The sequence below is a fragment of the Drosophila ananassae genome, chromosome 2L (genome assembly GCF_017639315.1).
Source record: "Drosophila ananassae strain 14024-0371.13 chromosome 2L, ASM1763931v2, whole genome shotgun sequence".
In the NCBI taxonomy this organism is placed as follows: domain Eukaryota; kingdom Metazoa; phylum Arthropoda; class Insecta; order Diptera; family Drosophilidae; genus Drosophila; species Drosophila ananassae.
The window spans coordinates 26877917-26898851 of record NC_057927.1 but is presented as its reverse complement, the minus strand read 5'-3'; the positions used below and the strand labels follow the sequence as shown (position 1 = coordinate 26898851).

Below are 20935 nucleotides of genomic sequence, written 5' to 3'. Positions count from 1 at the left end.
GACACAAGAGCAAAGCCAAAGGGTTTACGCCGAAAGTGTTTCCTGGCAAAGAAACCGATCCACCTGAAGGACACTTTTCCATGCGGATGCTGGTGGATGTGAGTGGAAAGTGTCCATTTCGTGAGAGGACTCGAACAACGGCATGGCGAATCCCACACTTTGCATTCTGAGCCTTTGAAAAATTCAGGAGCGTGACAGAACCCATTGATACGGCCAATGGAGCCAGAGATGGCCAATGGTGCCCCCATTAAATCGATTGGACAGGTGCCGCAACGGCTGATTAACATCGAGGAGATGCTGCCACATAATCGATGGCCAAGGGCCACCCACACTGCACCACCCAGCGCCACACGACTCCACTGATGAATGGGCCCACTGGGGCGGAGGCGGCAGCTCCGGAGTCCAGACCGTTAAAGCCTCTTAAATATGTTTTAATTGAAATGCATTTGGGCGGAGCGAACAATCGGGCAAACGAGGCAGCAGGAATGCGACACAAAGGTCCTGCCGATGCGATGGGCAGGTCCTGTCAGTGCTGCCTGCCTTGTGGAGTTCTCGTTCTTCGGCTCAGGAAATTGCTAAAGATTAAGTCGCTTGGGTGAATTCTTTGGACTTTAGACTTAAGAATGTAGTTGTAATATGGAAGATTTTATTCATAATTAAATACATTTATTTTTTAAAATTACTTAATATACATTTTTAATATTTTTACATCGTTTTAACGTCGTTTCACTTTAAAAAAAAATTATTTTACATAAGATATCTACACATGAACCTTTCCTCAGTTTAAATTAAAAGAAATCTAATATTTCATCACTCTCAATAAATAGACCTATGAAGACTAAAATAAGGTAGTATGTATTTAAAAGTCTCAATATACTTACCAAGGCACGGATTTGTGAATAAAACGAGTGGAAAAAAATCGTTCACTAAAGCTACATGATTAAAATCATTTTATTTATATCCTTTGATGATGTTTATTCACTCAATTTTAATCACAAGTATCTGGAATCTGAATTTATTTATGCCAAGCTGTAGCCACTCAGTTACTCTCTACAGAGGTTTAAAAATGTTCTTGTATTCTTTATGAGATCTGTATCATAAAGTCGTCTTTACGATTTCTTTAATTAATTTCTGGCATTTTTCATCCGAGCCATAAATATGTAGGGCCCATTCGCAATCGGGTTAATTCTGATTTTTCGCACGTTATCCCCTCTGAGCATAACTTACCACGTTCATCACTATTTCATTATGGCGGGATGCTCTCCACCTGGCCCACAAATGAAAATGATTTCAGCGAATTGATCCGGACGGGCTGGCGAGCTCACGAACAATTGCCGGCCATATACAATGCATTGCGTTAATTGGCTTAAACGGCTGCGCTCTGCGCCCGTTTTCCACAGCCAGATGCCCGGAGCAGGCGAAGCATGCCAGATTCGAAGCCAAGGCCCCAGGATGTGCATCAATGCAGCAACATATGCTTCGCTCTGCCCGATGCAATTCAGGCTCGGGGCATACCGCAAGGCAGAAATGCCCGTGCACTCTCCGGAGGAATGGCAGAAAAACGGGCAAGAGACCGGCGAAAAAAAATGGGACTCTTAAATTGGTTAGGAAGCTTGCCAGACAGTGTCTTAATTTTCCGCAGGATGTGCGCAATGTCAAAAGCAAGGTTTGATATATGGCCCTCGGGTCAGGAGCGAACCGCCAAAGTCGGTTTTAGTATCCTGGATGTGCATGTGTGTGCGTGAGTGTGTTGCACGAAGACACCTAGAGAAATCAAGTACCTAAAATATCAATATTTTTGGGGATAAACGATTTACTTTACAAGACTCAGACTAGTAAAGAAGATGGAATAATATTTTGTTCAGTGCATTTAAACACACTCCATATAGCTAGTTTATGTGTGTGTGGATGCCAGAGTCTAAACTTGAATATTTATGCGATGCTCCTTGTAAAGTGCAGAAAAAAATTGCTTGCACAAGTTCGAAGGTTAACTGCTGGACAGTCTCACATATTTTGCGATTTATTTTTGCAGCTGCTTCCGGATGACTTTTTTCTTCAATTTTTTTTTTTTAGGAAGAGCCAGCTCCATGATAGAAGCACGCGCCGAACCGGATATAAAGTACTCGTATGTTGAGGGAATATTCTGCATTGTGCCAGAGATGGAAATAAGTGAATTCGGCCCATAAATCTCATCCAAATGGGATTTAAATACTTGGTTGAGAAATCCTTTTTCCAGGCGGAGGAAGGGCTTGGGGCCTGAGGTTGGGGACTCCCACACAACAGGACCGCACAGGCCAACCATTAAACTGTATCCCTTGTTAATTAGTCGCAAAACTTTTGCATTAATTAATATTTATGAGCGGCTTTAGTGAAGTGGCAAGCAAAACCGACACTCAAAGTGCCATGAAGATGAAATAAAATGGAATCGCATTCGCATTCGCTGGCGCGCAATTTGCATTTCGCTTCATTGAGGTCTCTGTGAACGGAAAGCGCGGCCTAATACGATTAGCTCGTCAGCCCGGACCCGGCAGCCCCTGGCAACCCCGTGGCACGCTTCTCAGCTTTGGAGACATTTCAATTAATTGCGCATTTGTGGTTAAATTCGAAATTCAATTAAATTGCGAACGAGATTAAAATGGGCAAACACCGCAGGACTTTAATGTGTATGCTGCCATATTTTTTGTATTTTTAATAATAATGATAATCCCCAGCTGCACACGCTCCCCAGCTCCACAATCCCAGTGCCAATCCCGTCCAATCAGCATTAAACTGCCATCAATATGGGTTGCCAGTTTTCGGGGAAAAACTCATGCCATTTCTCAGAGAAACGAGAAAGTTTTCGTCGGAAAACTTTGACGCCGTACAACAGTTAATGAAATTGGCAGCATTTGGTAGAAGAACTTGCCGCCGCCTCCGCATCTGCTTCCCCGGCAGCTCCTGCCTCTCCCGCCTCTGCTGCCACTTGGTGCCAAAATGACAATTGAACTAATTGCTCTGCTACCTCGAACGTGCCTGAGAGGAGCCGCCAGGAGTCCTTGAGGCCTCCATTAGCAGAAATGTCAGAAATATCTATTGTCATAATGATAAAAGTTACTTGTGCCAAACGAAAACTTTTCGATTTTTTCGTCCCAAAAACGGAACACAGCAAAAAATATATACAGAAATAAATCAGGCTGAGAGGCAGATATTTATCTTAATTTGCGGCAGTCATCCCAACAACCGGCCAACAGCCACGTAAAGAGTTAAGAGTCAAGTTTAGACTCCTCAAGGAGCCCTCCTCCTCCTCCTCCACTCCCCTCTCCGACTTTGACTGCGTACTAAATGCGAAAATAAAAGTACTTTCCTGTGCCCTTTATTGTGTTTCGGTCTGGTTTGGTTTTTTGGTCCCAGCGAAACATAAATAAATAAATAAACCGCTTTTCGGCAAACAAGCGCACAACACACACCCCACACACACACACACACACAACACACAATAAACGAGAAGCTGCCAAGGGACTAACGGCGCGCCGGCCAAATTCCAAGTAGCAAGTGCCGGGGCTCGAAACAAAATGCGAAAGCAAAACAGAAACTTGGCCAAATGCTGTTCCGAGTTGGCCTGAAACTGGGCCCGGACTCCGGAGTAGAATAAAGCGCAAAGACAAAGCGAAAGCAAAATATAAATAACGCAAAAGAACAAGAAAAAAGGTTGGCCGAAAAACACAGAAAAAAGGGAAAGTGGCAGAGTAGCGGGAGGCAGTGCCACTTGACGCCCTCAAGTCGAAATGAAATTGCGGCGGTGTGGGAAAAAGCAGCATGCCAATAATAAATCAGATCCCTGCTCTCCTAGCGACCGGGGAGTGGGATGCAAAGGCCCGGGTGCGGAAGTGTGGCATGCCCCAGCCGCCGACATCATTAACGCACGTCCTGGGCTCGCAGGACACTCGAACGGAGCAGGCCTGCGTTTAATGCAAAATGTAAATGGCGGAGAACCAGGCCAGGCTGCAAATCAATTTCCCAGTTAACTCGCCGTATGAATGATGGAAACTGGAGTGAAAATGGGGCACACCCAAAAAAATAGGCTTATACGGAATTCTAAGAAATTGTTCCACATGGCGTATGAGTTATATTAGTGTACAAAAATTATATATAATAAATATAGGAATCTTAAAGGGACTTGAGTAAAAGTTTTCTAAATTAATTTTATCTATTTTATCCAGAAGTATAAAGTCCCACACTGCGTATGAGGAATATAAGTTCAGGAAGTTAAAGGTATTGGTCTGCAAAGTCTTGAATTAAAGTCTCTCTATAATAAAAGGTATTAGTTAGTTAGTAGCTGCGTATGTTTAAAGATGTTTGAATTAAAATACCCTTAATCCTTTTTGCAACTAAGAATTTAGCCATTTTTTTTTGTAGTGCAAACCAAAGTCCTGACCATTGGCGGACCCGGTTGAGTGGCGACATATTTCATGCAGCACGCGGCCTTTGAAGGCCGCTGTCAGACCCGCAATTGTTCAAGGGAGAGGGCAAGAAGAAGGAAGAAGGGTTCACCAGGATGTTTGACTAACTTGGACATTTATACGGCCCGGTGAAAAAATGTCTTTATTGCTTGGCTTGGGAACAGAACGAAAAAAGAAAGCCCGCCGAAAATAAAAAGGGAAATAAAAGAGGACCTGGCAAACAATAGGAAAAGGATCATTGCTGGGCACTCTGGCAGGACTTCAAAAATAAAAAAAGCAAGGAAATGTGAAAATATAAAACAATAAATAAGGGAAGGCTTCATAAATATGCCAATAGCCAGCCATTAAAGCCGCCAGGCCGCTTTTACGAGCCCACAGGCTCAGGGATTCCGGGGAGCTACTCGCTCCCACGTGAACGTTTCCATTGGCGCCTGGTTTTCATTTATGTATTTATGTGCATACTTAATGAATTTAATGTTTTATTAATGCGAGCACCTCGTTGTTGTTGTTTCTACTGCTGTTCTTATTGCTGTTGCTGTCGCCGCATGTGTCGTGCTCTTAAGTGACAAATAATTAACAACACTTGTGCCGACGGAGGAGTCCGGGGGAATGCCACTTCGCGAGGAGACAGCCTGGTGCCGGGTGCCTCGTGCCTCGTGCCTGGTGCCTGAGTCCTGGCGAAGAAGCCTCCGCTGTCTATCTGAGTGTTCTATAATCTGTTTAATGTAATTTGCAATTTATATTAACCTATTGAAATTTCAATGAAAGAGAGTGATGGAAAAATCCCCAATGCCGGCAACTTCCGTTTCCGCTGCTGTCGCGGAAGTAATTTCAACTCGCGCACCTTTCATATTTATATATATACATTTTTTTTCTTCCGATTATTTAATATGTTTAATGGAAGGCGTGGTTGCCATATGGCATCTCCGCATCTTCCGTATCCGGGAATCTTGTGGATGCAGAATCGGAAGCGGCTGGAGATGCGGATGAGCGAGTGCCTCGACAGCATCGATTTCTCCTGTGTATCAAATGCATTATGAACGTGATTTATTCATAACAGTGCGCGGCGAATGCAAATTTTCGACATGTAACTGCAATTTGCATACATTCTTGCCACTGCCAATATGCAGATATGTATAGAGAACGCGCTGCATCGAGCCCCTTACCGGGCCAAGTCAAGCCAGTCAGCAGCCAACTCGGCCGAGTCAGCCAAGATGGCAAAGTCAGCTAAGCAAGAGCACAGCGCACTTATGGGGGCGTTCGTAAAATATTGTTGTATATGAAAATGGCTGCTCTTCGGCACACATGTGAGGAAATACGTGGCAGGGCTCTCACTCCTCACTCCCCCGGCGGACTGTCGCATAAACGAGTTTATGTTGCAAGTTAGTACGCGCAATTTGCAATTTGATGTACCCTTCCGACCGAGAAGACGCCCCTTTGCAGCCTCCTGCAGTCTGCCTCTCAAGGGTGTGTCTATGTGTGGATGTGTGGGTGCAAAGTAACTTGGCAATCCAAATTATGGTAATTTGCCAAGCTCGACTGCGTGTTTTTGAACGAGCACTTAATCTACTTTATGAGCGGGGGCGTCTCCACTCTCGCTTTGATTTCCCCCTTCGATTGCCACAACTCTTTGGGGCCGAAAAGGATTTAATTCGGAAACTGTCGAAGAAAGTCGCGAATAGTAAACCATGTTTTTCACTTTTTTTGTCTTTTCTCACACAATGAGAAATAATATCAAATAATAATATAGAATGCAATGCTTTACCAAAATCTAGCTCAATTTATTCTATTGAAAACTAAAGCTATAGTTATTTTTTGCAGATTATATTTATATTTTTATAAAATATTAATGAATATCTGTACCAGTCTGTTTCATGTCTGTTTCACTACATAAATTTCTTAAGCTTCTAGATAGAGCTTCTGTGTGCAATGCCCAAGAAGCTCTTAAGAAAACGATCAGAAATCACTCGCCATTCTGTTTTTGGCAGGAATCGGTTTCAATAGCTCGAAGAGGTTCATGTGGTTTGTGGGGCTCCTTTGTAAATATTTAAGGAAAACCTTTGCCTTTACCTTCCCACTGAAAAACATCGGTAGCTGTCGATATTTTGTTCACTGCACTCATCTAAAGTGCGCTGTGTTTTCCCGGAAACCCCAGCCAGTTTCCATTTGCAGCACACAATCAAACTGTCAGTGGGTCATTGGGGCAACTGTAAGCGATGCAGGCGTTGAAAACTCAATTGCAACTACCGAAATGCATTTAGCCTGCTCTGGCAGTCGCATTCGGGACGCGGCACTCTTCAGTCTGCACTCTGCACACATCACGTATACGCCGCATGGGGCTGGGCGGAAAATGATTCTGAATCTGAAACAGAAACAGCCGAAACATGTCCAGGCAAAAAACAAGCACATTATAGGCAAAACAAAGGCCAAATGACAAAACGAGTGCGACATGGTTCAGGACAAAAGCCAAAAATTGCATGTCCTGAGCGGAGAGCAGTTGGAACAGAAAAAACAGAGATCCTGATTGACGTGACAATCCGCTACGCATACACCCCAAAGCCCCGGACAGCAAATGGAAAACAAAATTGTTAAATAAATATTCATGAACTGTACACGTATTCTGGGTTGGCTATTTGTACTTATTTTTTACGAACTTTTGCGATTGTTTGCCTTGGGCATCCAGTGCTTTTTTCCATTTTAATATACTTTCAACCTGGTAATTGAATTGAGCGCCTTCCGACAAAGTAGGGCACGAGCCGTGATTAGCCAAACAAATGCGGGGCTTTAAAGGCCAAGTTAATACCTAGGCGGATCCTTTTCCTTCTTATGAGGCGGCTTATCAGGCAACCCTTTTTTGTGTCCGTGCCAGGATACGATGAATGATAAGCAAAAGGGTCGCAATTAGTAGGTGTCCTGCTGCCTGATGTCTGTTAATATCGATCTCGTCCGTCCGCTTTGATATTGGAGCACGTTCGGGATCCGGTAATCTGGGCATGCCATTAAATGCCATGGGACATCAACAATTGGCATAGTTTCGGATTGGTTTGTTCCCAGAAGTTTGTCCATTCCCATTCCCATGCCAGAGCATTCGATACGCCTGAAAATCAAACTACAATTAGGCGCAGAGTTCGAAGACGGAAATCTGATTCGGAGGAAAAGCGAAAAGAAGTCGGATTTGGCGGGGGAGGCCGGAGTATTAGGCTTCACCCACTGAGGCATTAAATGTCAGGCAGTGTTTTTCTTGAGAGGAAGGGGATTGGGTAGGGGAAGAAAGAGAAGGACATGCCCTCCATTTGTTTTTATGCTTATGCGGCAGAACTAGTCGCCGGTCCAATTTTCCAGATTCCGCCGCTTCCCAGCCGTGACGCATCGAATTATCTGCTATCCGGGCTTAACTAGCAGCAGGATAAATATCCTGCCGGGCAGCCCCATCAAACTGCTTTCGGCAGTCGGTGGCGATTTGTTTAATATTTAATACACAACAACAGGGCTGCCCCGAAGAGGCGTCCGCCACTGGGCAATGGACATTTTATAAAATATCGCCCCGGGGTCAGGCCAGACAAGTTTGTGGGCTTTTCTCGGCCAGCTCCTTTGTGTGATTTATTTAGTTAAGCTGTCCCAAATCCGAGCCATGCACAAATCCCTGGCACACAAATTATGGAAACGCTTTTCGGGATGGGGACGGACGGACTCTGTTTTGGCCAACTATTTCAAATAAGGAGCAGGGCGACAGGAGGGTGTCGGTTCGATTGTCCGTCTGTCCGGCGGAATCTCATTCTTTGACTCTTTGTCAGCCGAACTGTATCGAATGAGACGCACGAGCGAGCAGTCCGGACGCCGGACCCGGATCGACCTGGGTGACAGTCACTTGACACATGGGGGTCCTGGACCTTTGCCAAAAGTGTTAAATCGGTTGCCACTCGGCCGGAAGGTGTGGACTCCGTGTCCACGGCAACCCCTGAGCCCATCAATTTTCTCCAGTATGAATCAGGAGCAGGAGTATTGGTAGTCGATACAGCAGGAAGCGAAGCCGGAGTTTGGCACTCACGGCTAATGAGTTAATTAGATGATTTAGATGCCGCATTTTCGGCGCCACAAGGGCACATTAATTATAAACCCGGGCCGGAGAAGACGCTTATGAATTCCACATATTTACACACGCATTTAATCCCAAAGCTGAGCGCACAGGTCGCGGAAGGAACGAGTCCTTGGCATTGCGACTGATTGCTGGCTTCATGGTTTCCGACACTCCAAGTTCAGGAGCGACACTGAAAGAAAAGTGTGCAAGAAGACTTTAAAAGGCTTTCATAGGTCATTAAACAAGGAGTAAGGAGTCTTTAAAATGTATGCTCCCTAGGGATTCTGAAACTCTTATCCGTTAAAAACACATACGGATATTATTAAATTTTTCATTTGAATACCCATATTGACGTGTATCTGAGGGCTCATTAAAAGCCACATTGAAACGCTTTGCAAATCCGTTGCGTGAGTTCATTAATCGCACCGATTTTATGGCCACAACCGCATCCTGGCCGCAAAGGCGACATCTTGGGACCCTGCCAGCTGGCTGAGTGTTTTGGGCTTTGGGGCTGCCGCATAAATCGAGCGGAAACGAGGCTCTGGGAAAACGGAGGGGACTGGGAAGGACGGCCGACTTGCATTGACCGTGAACTTTGACGAGCCGACCGGACGTCCTAATGACGCCCAGACAAACGTCTCGAAATGAGCCTGCACCGGGTTGAGTCCTATCCACCCAACCTTTATTTTCGTTCGCCCCACTTGAGCCAGTGCCTCTGACATGGCCCATCAGTAGCCTTGTCATAAGCCCGCTGTGCTGCAGTCTAGGAAACAGATAAGAATCCTTTGCGCAGTGGGCGGCCAATTGTCCCAGATAGCCTTGCCACGCCCCTTGTCTTTTGCCTGTCTCTGTTTCTGCATTCCGTTTTCCAACCTAAGCTTCTTAAATTGCAGCGAGCTTAGCCGCTAGCCATTTTTCAACGAAAGCCAGTCAGCCGAGCGTCGGTTTGATTACAGAAATTAAACCAAAAAAAAAATTAAATAAAAATAGGGGGAAGAAAAAACCAAGTATAATGAAAATGAAAACTGTGAAGAAACCCAAAGAGGTCCAAACAATTGGCTAAAAGTTTCGGTCTGGCCATTTTTGTTGTTTCAGGGGATGCAGGAAAAGTTTTGTTTGCTCTCCCGCCCCAGATAGCCAGCCAGTGGGTGTATTTTACACCATCAACCGCCAGCGTCAACCGAATTTTTAACTTCATTTAGAACTCATTAAAAACTTTAGCATAATTGCATAAATTTGCAAAGTCAATGGCAAACTTGTCCAAGGCAGCGGCCAAAGATGAGCTTGTCCCAGGTCCCTTAAGTGGTGGGCGTTGTTAGGTGGCTTTTGGTGACGCCTACAAGCACCTATTGGAATCACTTTGAACCCGCCAGTTGGTCCAGTGAAGTGCCCACTTTCCTCTAATAAGCGCGGCCCAGCTGTTGGTGAATGCAAAAGCGCCCTAATTTGCCACGAAGACCAGTGTTCCAATAAATTCAGATTTAATATATTTGAGAAAATCAATCAATTTTTTCAAGAAGCTTAAACGTAAAAAAAATAAAATTGGGGTTTAACTAAGAAATGAGGAGGTAGGAGGCCAAATTTAAATTTTATACATTTTAGATCTATCTTCTATCCATTTAATTCCATAACCCGTATAAACTCTTAAGGAGTAAATTAAATAAAAACAAGAAAGGAAAGCTAACTTCGGGCGGAGCCGAAGTTGATATACCCTTGCAGTTCAGTCGCAGTCCGCTAGGTGGCGCCACGCATCTTAAATTATTAGATATGTAGCGGATCGTATATAGTCGGCCGATCCTTATGAAATTTGGCATATTGAATTATTTTTCCCAAAATAGAATCTGTACCAAATCCCATCTTTCTAACTTAAAAAACACCAAAGTTATGCCAATTTCGATCGTTCTATGACAGCTATAGGATATAGTCGGCCGATCCTTATGAAATTTTGTACACAAGATATTATCAAATATAACATGTGTGGAAAGTCCCAACCCTCTAACTTAAAAAACACCAAAGTTATGGCATTTCCGATCAATCAGTTATATGGCAGCTATAGGATATAGTCGACCGATCCCGGCCGTTCCGACTTATATACTGCCTGCAAAGGAAAGAAGGGTGTGTGCAAAGTTTCAACTCGATAGCTTTAAAACTGAGAGACTAGTTTGCGTAGAAACGGACAGACGGACAGACGGACATGCTCATATCGACTCAGGAGGTGATCCTGATCAAGAATATATATACTTTATAGGGTCGGAGATGTCTCCTTCACTGCGTTGCACACTTTTGACCAAAATTATAATACCCTCTGCAAGGGTATAATAACAATTATTCTTGAACCTTACTTCCATATACCGAAAACTAGATTATTGTACTGTGACCTAAGAGTTTGTGCTTTTAAATTAATCGTCACATTCCGCTGATTTTCTCCCATCCCGGAAATATCCCAGAAAAATCTTTAACTATTATTAACAAAATTTTACAATTTAAAATATCTTTCGAAGAATATTATTAAAGATATAGACGTTTTAATCGATACACTTTTTTCTAAAACGGCCAGCAGTATAACTCCAACAACTCGCATAAAATCCATGCCAAATTTTGACCATATCTTTAAACTTTCATACTTACGTCCATAATTAAAATATATATATTATCGTTATTTATGGTTATTATTTATTTTAGACTTTTCCACAGGTGTGACCTGTTAATATTGCCATACAATTCCACCCCAAAATGTGAAGCTTTTAACCACTGTGCAAAAGTAACTACTGTGAACAAAAGCTCTTTGCAAAAAAAAACAAATGTACTAAAAGGCAAAGCTTTTAGTTTTAAAACCACCAAACATGTTCAACGACAACTTAAATATGAAATTGAAGTAACTCATGACTTGGAAATCCAATAAGAATAATGACAATTTTTTTTTAATCATACTTTATTTTTTAAAACTCGAGAAATAAAAAGAACTTTAAAGATTGATTTAACATGATTTGGTGTGTAGTTTATTCATCATTTAAATGTTCTATAATTTATACATACATATACATGAACTATTTACTTTCATTAAATACACATTAGTTCAACGTTTATTGTTATACTGTGTTCATGATAATTAAGTTGTCGTTGCTGAAATGATTGGGCCGCATCATATCATAGAACATGGAGCCCCTCTCACTCTTGTGACCAGAGACAACAAACAAATATATATATTAATTATGCAACTTTGTGTAATATCCATTAATTTAGAGACAAGGGAAACAATTATAGATCTTTATACTTTTTAGGTTCTTCTTTCATCTATCGTTTTAAAAATGTTTGTTAAAGCATTGATTTTGCACTTAATATTCCACTGTTTAGTTGAGTTGCTGTACAAATTGTTCACAAGGATCGGTGCAGGGACATGGGGAAAACGGAAAACAGGGGCTTTGTAGGGGAGTTGTAATACTTGTGCGAACTGGTGTAACGTCTAACGTAAGAACAAACGAAAAATAAACGATCGGGGGATCGGGGGATCTGGGGATCGGGGGAGAGCAAACACAAAGAGGCAATTGATTAATTTTTTGTTGGAATGCTACGATTCTTTATGCGAAAATGATTAGATAGATAATTTATAAACAATTCAAAGAGCTCACACTTAAAACCTAACAAAAATTGTAAACTTTAACAAAATGAAATTAAAGGACAGTGTGTTGGCGGGAATAATTAACGACAATACGACAATTAAGAAGCAATTCAATTTATGTACAATTGCAAGACGGTAATCTGACCACGATTTCAATACTAAAACACGCACATTAATTAGAGTAGGTTTGCTCGCTTGGACAATATTCAACTAGGTATTTTTCCTTTTATGCTACGTGGCGGGCCCTGCGATACACAAATCCAGGATCTCGACGCAGGTAAGATATTTTGTGTTTGTATTGTGGTTTATGTATATATAGACGCATACACAGCGGATATTGCAGGTGGTGGTGACGCGCCGCACGATGCGCCGCCGCCAGCTTAAATTATGAATGAAACAAAATTTTGGACAAAAATCAAAAACAAAACAATAAACAGGATCTAATGGCGCGAGTCCCTAGGGTAGAATTCGGCCAGGATGGAGGCCGGAATACGCTTCAGCATCTCCTTGGGGAAGATACGCAGCAGCTGCCAGCCGATGTCCAGGGATTCAAAGACAGTGCGGTTCTCGTAGTTACCCTGTGAAATGAAAGTAAATTCAAGATTATATAGTGACACTCGGGAAATGCAAACTTTATGTTCAACCCACCTGCGAGATGAAGTTCTTCTCGAACTTGGTCAAGAACTCCAAGTACAGAAGATCATCGGGCGTCAGAGCCTCCTCACCCACCACAGCCTTCATGGCCTGCACGTCCTTGCCGATGGCGTAGCAAGCGTACAGCTGGTTGGACACATCAGAGTGATCCTTGCGGGTCATGCCCTCGCCAATGGCGGACTTCATCAGACGAGACAGCGATGGCAGCACGTTGACTGGGGGATAGATCTGTCTGTTGTGCAGCTGACGATCGACGTAGATCTGACCCTCGGTAATATAACCGGTCAAATCGGGAATGGGATGGGTAATATCGTCGTTGGGCATAGTCAGAATGGGGATCTGGGTGATGGAGCCGTTGCGACCCTCCACACGACCGGCACGCTCGTAGATGGTGGCCAAATCGGTGTACATGTAACCGGGGAAACCACGTCGGCCGGGCACCTCCTCACGGGCAGCGGACACCTCACGCAGGGCCTCGGCGTAGGAGGACATGTCGGTAAGGATGACCAGCACGTGCTTCTCGCACTGGTAGGCCAAGAACTCGGCGGCGGTCAGAGCCAGACGCGGAGTAATGATACGCTCGATGGTTGGATCGTTGGCCAAGTTCAAGAACAGGCACACGTTCTCCATGGAACCGTTCTCCTCGAAATCCTGCTTGAAGAAACGAGCAGTCTCCATGTTGACACCCATAGCAGCGAACACGATGGCGAAGTTGTCGGTGTGGTCATCCAGCACCGACTTTCCGGGCAGCTTGACGAGACCGGCCTGACGACAGATCTGGGCAGCGATTTCGTTGTGGGGCAGACCAGCGGCGGAGAAGATGGGGATCTTCTGACCACGGGCAATGGAGTTCATCACATCAATGGCCGAGATACCGGTTTGGATCATTTCCTCGGGGTAAATACGGGACCAGGGGTTGATGGGCTGGCCCTGGATGTCCAAGAAGTCCTCGGCGAGAATTGGGGGTCCCTTGTCGATGGGCTTTCCGGAGCCGTTGAACACACGGCCCAACATGTCCTCGGACACGGGGGTGCGCAGAATATCGCCGGTGAACTCGCAGAGCGTGTTCTTGGCATCAATGCCAGAGGTGCCCTCGAACACCTGGACGACAGCCTTGGAGCCGCTCACCTCAAGAACCTGGCCAGAGCGCACGGTTCCATCGGCCAGACGCAGCTGGACGATCTCGGCGAACTTGGGGAACTTGACCTCATCGAGGATGACCAGAGGTCCGTTGACACCGGACACAGTTTTGTAGGCTGCAGGCGATATTTAAAATGGAAAGGGTATTATTAGGGGAAAATTAATAAATTAATTAAAGGTCATTAATTTTATAAAACTTTAAAATATTCTCTAAAATGTAAAATTAATATTTTTGAATTAGAAATCAAATCCTAAGGATGATATTATTTTTTTTTTACACCCTTTCATTACAACAAAAACACTAGTCGCGCAACGCTCACATGAAAGTAAGAAGTTGATAAGAAAGCAACTGTCGGAGGAGAAGAAGCATGGGTGGGTGCGCGGGGGAGCGGGGCAAATTATGTCAGCTGACTCTCCGACTTGGCCCCAGCCACGAGAAGCAACGGGAATCCAATAAGAAATAGATAACAATAAAGGGAATGCAAAAGGGAATCTTATTGGCGGTAGATAGCAATAAAAAGAATATGAAAAATACACACATGACAAACACAAATCACTCCCACTGCAATTTTTCCATCATCTTTTTATGCAACTACCATGGGACCCAAAATTACATTACTATTTCTACTGCTAACTTTTTCTTTTCTCAGTGGAGTCATGTAAAAAACCCTTAGTTTTTATAGTGAATAATAATAAATCATTTAGTCTATTTTATGCACATATTTTTAGAATTATTAATCTTGTTTTTGGATAAAAAATAGTTAAATTGCCGACCTCTATACAGTTATCGCCCATCGCCACCCACCCCGTTCGCAGTCAGGTGCCTCGAACTGTGTGAATGGCAAAAGCAAAAGCAAACAGCTGAGAGAGTAGCGGTCATGTGACGATGAAAATTTTCAATCACTAACTGGTTAATGAGGGGGTGCTCCCCACTGTCACTATATAGTCTTACGATCCTCTATATATCACTAAACTGCATTTATGTGCACTGATACCATGCCTTCAAGGGAATTTTTTCTTGTTTTTGTGGTTCTGGGAGGTTTTATTGATTTTTCTGTATTCCGCCTCACACCCAGATTCTTAAAACATGGCGGACCCCGAGACTTTCGTTACGGGGCATCTTTGCATTTTTTCACTCGATTAAATGGAACTTTTATTTGATAATTCGTAGCGTGGAGATACTCACTCAGGCGAGGCTGGGAGATAAAGTCCCGGGAGACGGCGAGGACATGTTCCCGCTGAGCTTGCTGGGCGTTCATTCTGAATTTTTTTTACGCCTCTCTACCTTGAAAAACCACGGCAAATTTCGAGCTGCAATTGGACGAAAAACGAACGTCAGTCTAAATTCTTTACAGTTTGCGTTGCGACAACCACACGTACAATTTTTCGACTACGAACAGTACTGGCGACACACGCAAATTTGGCCTGCGAAGTCGTTGAGAGTGCGAGGAAAAATCGCTGGGGCTGCAAAAAAAACAGTGGGGCTCGAGTGGAGCTGGTTGTGACGTCACGTGCCGTCACATGACACAGGCGACAGGGATTTTTCCAAAGTTTTTGGTATTTTTATAGTCGAACGGTATTTTCTTATGTAAATATGGTCACTCTTCTAAAGTTGGCAGGTTTTTCGAAGAGTATGGCAACTCCTTTTAAAAATACAAAAATACAAGTTGTTTTTCTGCCGGGAAAAATAATAAACAAGAATGGAATCTGTTATGTTTCGCGTGCACTGCAACAAGTGCTACCAGAGACCAGATGCAGAAAGCACAGTGCCATTTTATCTGTCTCGTTGCCACCACATTCTGTGCAACTTCTGCCTGAACGAAACTGCTCCGGACAAAAAGTGCGCGGTGTGTGAGCAGCCCTTCCGTGGAGTCCTCCTAACCCAGGACATGCCCACTAACGTGGCTAACTACTTCGAGGATCCTAAGCGGTTCCTTAATTTATATAGAAGTATCTGCAAGTTCCAGGCCGATCAGCGAGCATCAGATGACCGAGGGTTTCTACTGACCATAAAAAAGTTCGAGGAGATGCAACGGCAACATGCAGCCTACCACAAAATGGAAGCTCAGTTCAAGGACCAAATAACGCTGGAGAAAGGTCGCCTGGAACACATCCGCAACTACAATGCATACTATGAGCAGGTTACTGCGGATTTAGAGCGATCGATTGCAGAGGACTCCTTTTTCAGCTTAGACGATTTGGAAGACCGTCCCACCACTCCCCCTACCGACAGCTCTTCGGATAGCAACGAGTCAGAAAACACGCAGGACACCTTCGATCTGGATATGGAGATGAAATTGGCTTATAAGAAAAACGGAAGGGAATCGCCTCTTACTATCGTTAGACCTCGAACTCCTAGCATAGACCATGAAGACTTGAATTTTTAAATGAATTTTTTTAAAGAATGTAATTTATTCAATTAAAGTACTTTTATCTGTGTCGTGATTTTTAAAAGCAATTTGGTTTTACTTCTTTTTTTTTTTGAGTGTAGGATATGCGATAGCAAACTATTCCTCATTTTTAGAATTTGGTCACACTATTCAAATAGCAAATATTGTTCGTGGCACAGTACGTAAATATTGTTATTAAATTTAATTGACGACCTCAGCAATGCATGACACCGCCATCAAGCCGGTTCACCTACCTGGCTCCACCAGCACCGCCGAAAAGTTGTGCTTTGACAAGAATGAGTTCATGAAGGTGAGAAATCTTGTAAAGAAAATTATGCCTCACTTATCTCGCTTTCTTCAAACAGGCAAATTTTTCGGTGGACGAATTCCTACACAAGAATCGCAATGCTCCCAGTCTGGAGCAGCTGCGGGACAACCTGGGGCTCTACCTAAAGGGATTGCGGGCGGCGATGATCGACCTGATTAATGAGGATTACGCGGACTTTGTGAATCTGAGCGCTAATCTGGTTGGGTTGGACCAGTCCATAGAAACGATACAGCGCCCACTGGAGCAATTCCGTACCGACATCGAGAGCATCCACAGCCTGATTGACGAGAACGTGGCGGATCTGCGGGCCCAGCTGGAGGAGAAGCGACGGCTGCGGGAGTTCAAGCGCAGCCTGCAAAGCCTCAAAAGAGTGTACGAGACGACCAGCAAGCTGCAGGATCTTATTGACCGAAAACTGAGCGACGAACAGAAAACGATTGAAGCTGTTGACTTGGAGCGTGCTGCTTTGGATCTAATTCAGCTAAAGTTCCATGAGAAGCACTGCTCCCAGCATCTTAATGCCGAACAGGAATCGAAAATCAAGCACCTGGAAAGACAGCTGCATCAGCATTTGCGACGGTTCTTCAACGAAGCGTTGGGCCACGCCCGCAACTCGAATGCGGAGCACCTGGAGCGCTGCTTGCGGGTCTATATAACCCTTAATGCGTGTTCCCAGGCAGAAATAGCTTTCCGCGAGGACGTGGTGGCCCCGTATATGAGCAGTGTGATTGGGGAGCAGCAGCTGCAGAACTCGCCACAGGGCTTGGCCGGCATTTACAGCAAGATACTAAATTTCATATCCCTGCACATGACGGACCTGCTCCGGCTCACTCTCTACTCGGATAAGTTTCCCGGATTCAATTTTGTGGTGAACAGCTACTGGTCTGATGTGGAAACACGACTCGAGCTGCATATGAATTCCATATTTGCACCTGGAAACTCGGAGGTGTTCTATGTGAAATACAAATGCACTCGCGACTTTCTCGGAAAGATAGAGGAGATCCTGGCAAGCAGCGGAGAAAAGGCAGTGACTTACTATCGTCAGCACAAGCAAACAAAGAGTTTTGAAGCGCGCTGGAACCTTCCCGTATACTTTCAAATATGCTTCCAGGTATCTAAATCACTGAACATGTTAAATATATTTTTTAAACTTATTTATCTTCTAGGAAATCGCTGGAAAATTTGAGGGAAAGTTGGAACCTGTCCTGCAGGACGACACACTCGTCGCAAATCCCGACGAAAAATCATACAGACTGTCATCCTTTAATGCCGCAAATGAGGCAATGTCGCGCTGCTGGGCGGAGGGGGTTTACCTGCCAGAGGTTTTCCCCAAATTTTACAAACTGAATGTGCAAATCGTGCTGCGTCTGTCCCGCTGGATCACAGATGCCATAGCTGTTTCAAAGGGAGACAGTTTTGCAAAGTCCTATTCGCGTCACCAACTGCTGATTGCTCTGCACGCAGACATCCGTAAATTGGACGCCCATCTGCCAGATCTCCAGCGGTCGATTGCCCACACTGTGCCTACAGAGCTGCGCACAAAAATCTTTAGCGATGTGCTGGGAAAGTCGATGGGAGCTCTTGCCGACACCCTGAGCGCACATTTGGCCAGCATCCAAAAAACGCTGGTGGAGCTATTGATCGGGGAGTGCGAAACGGAGAACGTGCGTCAAGTGAATGACTTGCCTCGCCTGTATCGGAAGACCAACCGGGAAGTACCCACCCGCTGTTCCGCCTATGTGGATCAGATGCTTCGTCCCCTGAAAACCTTTTCGCAGCAACATGAATCGCAGCTGGGAACTCTAGTGGTGGAGCAAATCCTGTCAGAGGTTGCGAGTCATATCACAAAGGCGTAAGATTCCTAAAGTTCAGTTCGAGGCTGGGTTCTTAATCGTTTCTACTTTGCAGGTACTTCGCCGTGGTAAGTGACGTTCTGACCTCCGTTCAGAAAACCGAAGAGTCCCTGCGGCGACTACGAAATGTGAAGAGTGGCGGTTCTGCTCCAGTTTCAAACTCGGCCGTAATGTCCGACGATGATAAGATACGTGTCCAATTGCGAGTAGATGTCTCCTCCTGGAAGCAGGAACTCTCAAAACTGAACTTCCAAGCCACTCAGATTGAAAAACTGGTGGAACTGACTAATATGGTGGAGGATAGCATCAAGCTAAAGGACACTAGTGCGTAGAGCTTCCCAAAGAGGTCACTAAACATATACACTTCACTTTATTTTTGTTAAACGATTTCTAATCGATTTAGGCACAATTACAGATTGTATTAGGACTACGAATTGTAAATAATATTTATATCATATATAAATGCATTAAATTTCACGATCGTTATTGGTAAATACGGGCGATTGCCAGGAATTCTCTCCAGAGTTAGTCGCTGTTGGAATGAAAAGAGATTGCGGATATTTAGCGACAGTGCTTGTCAAACCCCGGCCGTTATGCAGTGCAAGTACAGATAGAGAATACTTTAAAACGGCAGGCAAGGGACCATGCAAAACTCAAGCAAAACTCGCAAAAAAGTATATACAAGGCATTAAAGGTGCGTGGATATTAAGATAGAACGGAGGTCAAACAAAAGGAGCAGGCGTCTGTGCAAAATGAAGCTCAGCCTCGCTACGTTACAGTTTAAGTTCCTCGGTGTCGGGCAGCTTGCGGAAGAACCATTGCACATGCTCCTCGGTGACCTCAGACAGCTGGGACGGCTGCCACTGGGGCTTCTGATCCTTGTCGATGAGCAGGGCTCGCACTCCCTCTTTGAAGTCGCTGCGCTCCAGGTGACGCACGGCCAGGCGGTACTCCATGATCAGGCACTGGGCCAGGGATAGCTGGGAGCCGAGCTCCAGCTGGCGGAACGTGACCTTCATTGACGTAGGCGACATCTTGCACAGAGTCTGAAATAGCATGGAACGTGTGATAATTGAAGTGTGCTCAAGTTTTGTGCGAAATCGTGCCAGAGCTGAAGCAGACGCTAATTGCCTGAGAACAGGCCAAATATTGTGCGCTAAAAGCGCGCCAATCTTTGATTGGCCCATTCAATTAACATCTGATTCTGCTCTTATCACTGAACCGCAAACTACCGGCTGCTCACCTCAAGGGTCTTCTTCGCCCATTCGCTGCCGTCGTTCTGCAAATTCTCCAGAATGCCCTCCACCGAATCCGCCGCAAAGTTCTTGTTGATTTGCTCCAAAAAGGGTTCCAATGAGAAGGGCTTCTCCGGCTTCGAGTGGAACTTTTGCAGCAGCTCCGGCACATCGTCCGCATCTGGACAGTTGAGCAGGGCGGTTTCCAGTTCTGGGATCTTGCAGCTTTCGCAATAATGCGAGGCAATGCCCGAATAGAACACATCGCCGCCCTTTAGCCGATAGCCTGTAAGCCCCAGGTAGAGCCCCAGTTTGCCCTGAAGGCGCGGCAGGAAGTAGGAGCCGCCCACATCCGGGAACAGGCCGATAGCCGTTTCGGGCATAGCGAACAGAGTGCGGTCCGTTGCCACACGATATTTGCCGTGAACGCTCAGTCCCACACCACCGCCCATGGTAATTCCATCGATGATGGCAATGTAAGGTATCTTGTAGTTTCCAATCAGGGCGTTGGTAGTGTACTCCTCCCGGAAGAAGCTCTTTGATTCATCGGTGGGTCCCGCCTCGACGAGGGCACGCACGTCCCCGCCGGCGCAGAAGGCCTTGTCTCCGGTGCCCTTGATTATCAGCAGAGATTTGGACTTCTCGCATTTCTTCAGGTGCTTGTATATCTTTCGCACCATCTCCAGGTTGATGGCATTCAGCGCCTTAGGACGGTTGAGTATGATCATACCCTTGTTGGACGACTCCGTGGCCAGCACGGAGGAGGAGGATTGGCGGGCTGAGAAGGCCATTGGGGCTCTTGTTATTCTTGTTGATACCGAGACTCCGCCGATTAGCGGCAATTGGCTGCAGGTGCGATGACCGAATGTGTACACGAACCTTTGAATGGGCCTCTGCTGTACACGCGGATTAGTTTGATTTGCTAAGTAGCCTCATTTTGGGGTATTTTGATTAGCATTACTTACCATTTTTAAATGTGCTTTGCGTCTGTTCTCACTGTTCCAAGTTCACTTGAGTTGCGCAATAAGAAACCAGCTGATCCAGAAGCTGCCAGACCCGGAAGTCATTTTAGGGTGGCCCCAACCGTTGTTTACAGAACTAAACAATTACAAAATTATTTAAAAAATAGTAACTCATTTAATGATAGACCAAAAGGATTTTCAAATTAATTTTTCTAATACGTTTATTCTCGTTGATTG

At 44.8% G+C, this 20935-nt stretch overlaps 4 protein-coding genes across 6 annotated transcripts; 2 read left to right on the top strand and 2 right to left on the bottom strand.

Annotated features, from left to right (window-relative positions):
• Nucleotides 1-11489: 11489 nt before the first annotated feature.
• On the bottom strand, nucleotides 11490-15457 carry LOC6505649 (V-type proton ATPase subunit B). The gene is made up of 4 exons (XM_001964495.4): nucleotides 15311-15457; nucleotides 15117-15241; nucleotides 12785-14046; nucleotides 11490-12714 (listed from the first exon to the last, which is right to left on the bottom strand). The coding sequence occupies exons 2-4, from the start codon at nucleotides 15187-15189 to the stop codon at nucleotides 12577-12579; spliced, it is 1473 nt and encodes a 490-aa protein (XP_001964531.1). The 5' UTR covers nucleotides 15190-15241; nucleotides 15311-15457; the 3' UTR covers nucleotides 11490-12576.
• A 173-nt stretch (nucleotides 15458-15630) lies between these two features.
• On the top strand, nucleotides 15631-16317 carry LOC6505876 (RING finger protein narya). The gene has a single exon (XM_001964496.3). The coding sequence runs from the start codon at nucleotides 15631-15633 to the stop codon at nucleotides 16315-16317; it is 687 nt and encodes a 228-aa protein (XP_001964532.1).
• A 137-nt stretch (nucleotides 16318-16454) lies between these two features.
• Nucleotides 16455-18978, top strand: LOC6505877 (conserved oligomeric Golgi complex subunit 2). Its single transcript, XM_001964497.4, has 4 exons — nucleotides 16455-16630; nucleotides 16686-17759; nucleotides 17815-18500; nucleotides 18557-18978. The coding sequence occupies exons 1-4, from the start codon at nucleotides 16541-16543 to the stop codon at nucleotides 18831-18833; spliced, it is 2127 nt and encodes a 708-aa protein (XP_001964533.1). The 5' UTR covers nucleotides 16455-16540; the 3' UTR covers nucleotides 18834-18978.
• LOC6505648 (3-hydroxyisobutyryl-CoA hydrolase, mitochondrial) lies at nucleotides 18853-20810 on the bottom strand. 3 transcript variants are annotated; one of them, XM_032449621.1, is made up of 4 exons: nucleotides 20702-20810; nucleotides 19745-20632; nucleotides 19279-19547; nucleotides 18853-19033 (listed from the first exon to the last, which is right to left on the bottom strand). In XM_032449621.1, the coding sequence occupies exons 1-4, from the start codon at nucleotides 20702-20704 to the stop codon at nucleotides 19027-19029; spliced, it is 1167 nt and encodes a 388-aa protein (XP_032305512.1). In that variant the 5' UTR covers nucleotides 20705-20810; the 3' UTR covers nucleotides 18853-19026. The 3 variants fall into 3 exon arrangements, with proteins under 3 accessions (XP_032305512.1, XP_032305513.1, XP_014760742.1); XM_032449622.2 differs by having other exon boundaries at nucleotides 19745-20629; nucleotides 20702-20790; XM_014905256.1 differs by having other exon boundaries at nucleotides 18853-19547.
• Nucleotides 20811-20935: the final 125 nt, after the last annotated feature.